The following is a 6712-nucleotide window of genomic DNA, read 5'->3' as shown; positions in this document are numbered from 1 at the left end:
TGGCTATGACTGTGACTGTGACTGTAACTGTGGCCGTGGCCCTGACTGTGACTGTGACTGTGGCTGTGACTGTAACTGTGGCCGTGGCCCTGACTGTGACTGTGACTGTGGCCATGGCCGTGACTGTGACTATGGCCCTGACTGTGACTGTGGCCGTGACTATGGGTGTGGCAATGTCCGTGGCTGTAACTGTGACTGTGATTGTGACTGTGGCCGTGGCCGTGGCTCTCCACCTTTAGGAAGCAGGGGTGCCCCCTCTGACTGCCATCCCCTCGCCAGGCTGACCCTGCCTATCAGCAGGGGAGGGACATCCAGTGGGTCCTCCGGCGGCTCAATTAATCCTCTGTCGAAAATTCCAACGCGATCAATTTGGGGAGCCGGCCGACATCATAACACAGTAATTAGGAACAACTTTCAACTCGCAGCTTCCTCTGAAGATTGTAATTGCAATTAATTAAGCATCCTTACTGCCCCTCGAAGCCAGCTCCCGGGGGCACGGGGGAGGCAGGGTGGAGCCAGTTCCCAGGGGCACGGGGGGGGGGGGAGCCAGCTCCCAAGGGCACGAGTGTGTGGGGTGCAACCAGCTCCCTGGGACGAGGGAGGGGGCCGCCCACTCCCAACAGCCCCATCAGGAGGGCCGTGATGTTTGCGGGAACGCTGCAGGTGAGACCAAGAACCGGCCTCGGGGCCAGTGCTAGACTCCTGCCCTGGCTCTGGCTGGGCCCCAGAGGAGGAGACCCCCTTCGCCCGCCTGGGCAGCGGCTGAGTCCTGCAAGGTCACCGCCTGGGGACTTCCAGGAAGGGTTGGGGAAGCTGCGAGGCCACTCCCAGGCTCATGGGGACTCCCCATGGAAGGCAGGACCCCCATGGAGGGTGGGGAGGCCAGATCCAGGACCTGGGCAGGGCAGTGGCCCCTAGACTCCGTGGAGGCCCAGCTGAGGGCCTGGGCAGACCCTGGAGGCAGTCACCTTGCATCCTGCCAGTGGGCACCAGTTTGGGCGACCAGGGGCTTGAGCGACAATGCCCCGGGCCACCAGTAGGCGGCGCCAGAACCACCCCACTGGAGCTGAGGACCAGGCAGGGGGACCCTCTGTGCAGGAGGCCCAATGCAGGCAGAGGTGGGCTGTCTCCCAAAGCCAGGGTGGTCTCGGTCAGTCACCCCGAGAGCTAGGGCCCCAAGCCGGCCAGGCCTCTGCGCAGACAACAGCATCATTCCGAGCAGCGGGCCAGGCGGCGACTCGCCAAGGGCAGCCTGTATCCCCCAAGCCCGAGGAAACATCAGCAGCATCGTTTCCGCCTTCTAGCCTGGCAGCAGATGAGAAGACAGGGAGGCCGAGGGCAGAGGCCGAGGGCCCGGGACCATGCTGATGGGCACCTGGAGGACACCACCATGAGCACTGAGCTTCTGAGCAGGCAGAACAAGGCGTATGCCCCTCGCTGTGGTCACACAAACAGGGACAGGCCTGGCCTCCTCGGGCAGGGAGAAGGGAAGCGTCATGGGCAGCTCCTTAGCACACACCCACTCTCCCACCTCGACATGCCACTGAGCAGACACGCAGGGGACAAATGAGATTATCGACCCTGCCTGAACCTGCCTTCCCTGGGAACTCTGCTGCTAAGTGGCGGGAAATACAGCCATGCAGCCAGGCCTAGCATGCCCCTCCTGGTGGCCATGGGCCCCAGGCTCCTCTGCCCACTGTGGGCCCGCTAGGTCCTGGTCTTATCCTCACAACTATTAAGGTCAACCACGCCCAGGGCACGGGAAGGGCTCAAGAAAACACTGACCAACCTAGTCATCACCCAAGACTTCTGGATCAAACTCTACCTGAAGTCCTGCCACAGAGAGGCCTGCTCTGTGTGGGACATGGACCCGCGTCCTGTTCCCACGCAGGCCCCATCCCTCTCGGGGCCAGATTCCTCTCCAATGTCTTCGGGCCCCTGTGAGGACTCCATGAGGCAGTGGGGTGGAAGGAGTGACCCGAGGAAACGGGGCCAGAGGGGGTCATCAGCTCCTCCTCCCCATGCTGGGCCCCTCCGGAAGATCGGCACTCTGCCTTCGTCTGCATCCTGCCTGTCACCTTGCTTTACCCTTACTCTTGCCGTGTTTCCTTCTCTGTCAGGTAACTCGGGGATTCTTGGTCCCTCTGGCCACGGGGTCACTGGCCAAGTGCTCGGGAGTTTCTTACCAACACGTGCACTGTGCAGGGGTGGGGGTGGCAGGGAGCTGGTGGGGTTGTCACACGCTGCCTGAGAAGTTGTGGGTGAACCCCTGGAGGGAGCGTGAGGTGCCTTGGGGACCCCCCACCTGGGCCCCTTCCCGTTGCATCTCCTCACCGCTCTCAGATCCCACCTCTGGGGGACCCCACACATGCCCAGCAGGTCCCAGGTCTAGGACGGGTCCTGGAAATGCACTCTGGGCTCTGTGACCAAGCGGCCACTCCAGGGCAGCCAAGCAGGTCTCAAAGGTGGCCGACCCTGTCCCTTCGGAGCAGCTGCCCCCCCCCCCCCCCCCCCCCCGGGCAGGTGGCGGTTTTGGACTCTGATGAACCCAGGCGGGTGGAATGCAGTGAATGAGGCTGGTGCTGGGGGTGATCAGGCCCCAACCAGGGGCGCAGCCCTCGGCTCTGGGGGAGGATGCTGGGGAACAGCTGGCACCCCCTTGCCCCAGAGCCAGCAGGGGAGCCAGTCTGGGGGACACGGTCCCACTTGAGACACGAACCCACACCCTACATGTCCAGGACCCCTCTGCTCCCCATCAGCGTGCCTGTATCTCAGGGACCCCTCCTGGGAGGTGGGGACCCCTGTTCTCCCCTTCGGAATGGCGCCTGTATCTCGGGACCCCCTCCAAGGAAGTAGAGATCCCTCTGCTCCCCATCGGAGCACGCCTGTTTCTCGGGGACCCCCTCTAGGGAAGTAGAGATCCCCTCTGCTCCCCAGTGAAGCAGTGCCTGTGTTTCCGGGACCCCTCCAAAGAAGTAGAGACCCCTCTGCTCCCCATCGGAGTGCGTCTGTGTCTCGGGGACCCCTCCCGGTGGGCTCCCAGCACGTGCAGAGGGTGCAGCCCCTCCCCCGAGGCCGGCCACGGCCCGGGCCCTACCACCCGCGGCCACCCCCGACTCCCAGCAGGGCGCAGGGCGCGTGGCAGCGGGCAAGGCGTCTCCGGGCGGGCTCGGGGCTTTATTCGGGGGGCGCGGGGCGGGCGGGCGGGCCGGGGGGCAGCAGCAGGAGGCCGTGCCCGGACCCTGCGCGCGCGTAGCTTCGCGCCAGGCGCTCCAGGCGCCGCTTGCGCACGGCGGCCTGCGCCGTGGCGTGCAGGGGCCGCAGCAGCGCGGGGGGCGCAGCGCCCGGGCCCCGCAGCAGGAAGTCGAAGCCCGCGCGGTCGTGCGGGTCGTAGAAGAGCGGGCCACGCGCGGGGTCGGGCCCGGGCGGCCAGGCGAAGGGGAAGGGCAGCGTGAAGTCCTCGGTCAGCACGCGGATGGCGAAGTCGTCGTCCTTGCCCAGCGCGCGGTAGGCGCGCCCGATGCCGCGGAAATGCGCCTCCCACAGCTGCGCGTCGCCGCCGTAGATGTCGGGGAAGGCGGGCTCGGGGGGCGCGGCGGGGCCTGCGGGCCGGGGGGCGCGGTGACTTGAGCCCCGCTAAGCGGCACCCGGGGGACGTGAGCACCCGGGGCTCCTGATGCCACCCACAGCCCAGAGGCCCCGTGGCCCAGAGGACAGCGGGTCAGTCGTCCGCTGCCCCTGCCCGGGTGTGGGGCCGGCTGAGCCTCCCTAGCAGCCACTCCCCCCAGAAACAGGCCTTGTACTGAGCACCAGCTGGGCCCCCAGGAACTTTGCTGGGCACCGGGCGCTGGACCAGAACCCCCCCCTACAACACACACACATACACAGGTCCCCAGCACCCGTGCCTCCGTGTGCCCTGAGTGACAGACGGGGCACTCTAGGGCAGCCTGCCTGGTGGGGGCCCTGTTCCGGGCGGGCCACAGGCCAGCTGCAGACACAGACCCGATGGGCAGCCCCCCCCCCCCCCCCGGGAGGTCAGGGTCAGCCTGGAGAGGCGCTGATATGTCTGCTGGTGGCCACTTCCCAGGCCACTGCCAGCAAGTCCCTCCAGGCGACTCAGGGTGAGGAGACAGAAGTGGCCACACCAGGGCTGCCTCAGGCCCCTGAGTGAGCTCTCCCCACTGTCAGGCGTCTCACGCCATCCCCACCCACACCCCCACAGGTCCCACCAGGACCCTGCTAGGTGCCAGGCTTGGGGTTGGGCCTGACAGCCCTGGTGGACACCCCCTGGGGGCAGAGTGCCAGCACCGCCGATCTCTCAGGCCCCATGTCCCCCTCAGGCTTGGGATGGCCCTGAGCATCCATGGAGTTTGTAGGGGCCTGTCCGTCCCTGGGTGGCTCTCCAACCTCGGCCAGGGAGACCAGAGCACTTGGTACCATGGACAGCTCCGGGTGCCCCCCCCCCACCTCCCCACTGGACACCTCCTCCCTGCAGGCCTCCCTCCCAGGGGCCACAGGTCAGCGCCAGGCCAAAGCCGCAGGGTCCTGCAGTGGCCGGACTCCAGGAAAGTTTCAGGGCAGTGGAGGCCATGGGCCTACTCAGGATGGGAGGAGCAGAGGACAACTCAGGTCCACGCACATCCAAAGGCCCCAGGAGGGCCGCAGAGGGAGGCCCAGGGAGCCCCCAAGCGGCTGAGAAAAGGGGCCCCTTTAGCTGAGTGTGAGTGGGTGCCTCTGAGGGCCCATCGGCCCAGATGGGGACATGGACGGCATTTGTGAGCCCCAGGGCTATGGCAAGGGAGAGGAGGGGCCTCTTGATGGAGCCACACAGGGGCGCATGAGGCCCGTCCCAGGAGCGGGGAGCAGCCCTGTGGGGCGGGGATGGCAAAGCTGATCAGAGGCAAGGCAGGGGGAGTCAGCAAGTGTGAAGGGCCTGGGGCAGGTAGGCAGGATCCCAGGGCATGGAGAAGTGAGATGCAGAGATAAGAGAAGTGGCAGCACATTTGTGGGTCAGGGAGGGGCGAAATGAGGGGCCTCAGCAAATAGGCAGGGGTGGAGAGGGCAGTGCCCGGTGTGTGTCTGCAGGCAGGCACGTAGAGGAGAGGCAGGGATAGGAGAGTGCAGGGCTGCGGCTGGGGGTATGTGCTGCCAGCTGGGCATACAGGGCTGTGCTAGGAGGGCGTGCAGGGCTGTGGCTGGCAGGGCATGCGATAGAGTCGGACCCCGAGCAAGCATTGGCTTCATATGGTTGCATCTTCCGGTCTCTGCGGAACTCAGATGCAGGGGAGTTGGAGGAGGGAGTTGGGGGGGGTTGCCCGGCGGGCAGAAGGGCAGGCAGTCCCTCTGGCTTGAGGCTGCCGAGTCCGAGGCCCTGGCAGATCATGGGGGGGCAGCTGGGGGCAGTGGGAAGGGGGTCCTGTGCATTCCCGGGGTGCCCGCAGAGGGTGACAGCGGGGAAAGGCGGTTCCTGGCCTGGCGCCTTCTTCAGGGGCGTCTGGCTCAGGGGTCCCAGGGAAGAGGAATCAGCCCTGTGCCCCCTGTGCCCAGCGACCTCCGATGCCTAGGGGAGGAGGGGCCCATCTCTCCGGGACTCGCACCCCGCCTCCCACCAACTCTTTTCCTCGGTGCTCCCCCACTGACCTGCCGGGCTGGGGTCCCTGGAGCCGGGGGAGGCCATGGCTGCCCTGGTCACGGGCCTGTTTCCCTGGCAATCAGGTCCAGAGGAAGAGAACTCCACCCCCAGGGGCGGGGCCAAGAGATGGGCGGGGCTTGGCCGGGTGGGGGCGGGGCAACGGCCCGGGCTGTGACCTGCCCCTCCCAGCAGCAGGCCCGGCATCTCCCCCAAAGCAGACCCAAGTTTGGTGGGGGCAGAGATGCGGGTGGCGTGGCCCCGGCTGTACCCTCTGCAGGCAGCAGCGGGTGCTGACCTGAGCCCACACACCCCAGGGTCCGGCGACAGCATCCTGACCCCATTTCCCCCAAGGGACGCCCCCACGCTGGGGTGCTCCCACCCTGTGCACTGACCCCAAGGGGAGGGCCAGCTCCCAGTCCACCCTCAGAGGCATCAAGGGGTGGGGGAGGGGGCTGGACAAGCCGCTTCTCCGTCCTGGCCTCAGTTTCCCTGCCCGGGAGCGTGTGGGGCATTCTCCCTGAGCGATGTGGGAACATGGTGTCTCTGGGCCCTGAAACCTGCCTGGGCTCAGGAAGCCCCAAACTGGCCTGTCCCTGGCCTGCGCATGGGGCCCAGGGCGGGGGACGCGGGCAGAGCCCCTGCCATCACACCAGGGCAGAGCCCCCCAAGGGGCCCGGGCCTGGGCGTGAGGCCCAGCAAGGGCAGGGACTTGGGGGAGCGACCAGCCGGACCTGCTCCTGCGGGCCTCGCCCCACCCCATAATCCCCTCCCGCGCACTGCCGAGTTATTTTTAAAATCTCATTTCCAGAAAGTGGAAGGCAAGGCGTCTTGCGTGTGCCTCTTTCACCCGCTTTTTCTGAGAGAGGATTAGAGGGGGTGTAGAGGGCGGGCGGCCCCAGCACCACTGCAGGTGTCCTTGGGCAGCACCAAGTCCACTGCGATGCTAGGCCCTGGGGGACCCACTTCTCTGCAAGGAGATGGAAGCAGGCACAGCCCGGGCAGTGGGGGTGGGGCCTGCCGCACCCTCAGACCTCAGGAGGAAGCTTGGCTCCCCCTCCCCATCCCAGGGCAGAGACCCAC

At 66.7% G+C, this 6712-nt stretch overlaps 1 protein-coding gene across 1 annotated transcript; it reads right to left on the bottom strand.

Annotated features, from left to right (window-relative positions):
* Positions 1-833: 833 nt before the first annotated feature.
* Positions 834-5699, bottom strand: CUNH8orf90 (chromosome unknown C8orf90 homolog). Its single transcript, XM_056125406.1, is given in 4 exon segments — positions 834-895; positions 3098-3243; positions 3245-3602; positions 5641-5699. Coding segments are annotated over 4 exon segments (603 nt in total). The 5' UTR covers positions 5678-5699.
* Positions 5700-6712: the final 1013 nt, after the last annotated feature.

Source organism: Sorex fumeus, unplaced genomic scaffold (genome assembly GCF_029834395.1).
Source record: "Sorex fumeus unplaced genomic scaffold, SorFum_2.1 ptg000054l, whole genome shotgun sequence".
In the NCBI taxonomy this organism is placed as follows: domain Eukaryota; kingdom Metazoa; phylum Chordata; class Mammalia; order Eulipotyphla; family Soricidae; genus Sorex; species Sorex fumeus.
Note: the sequence above shows the minus strand (reverse complement) of the source record. Positions and strands in the feature narration are given on the sequence as shown.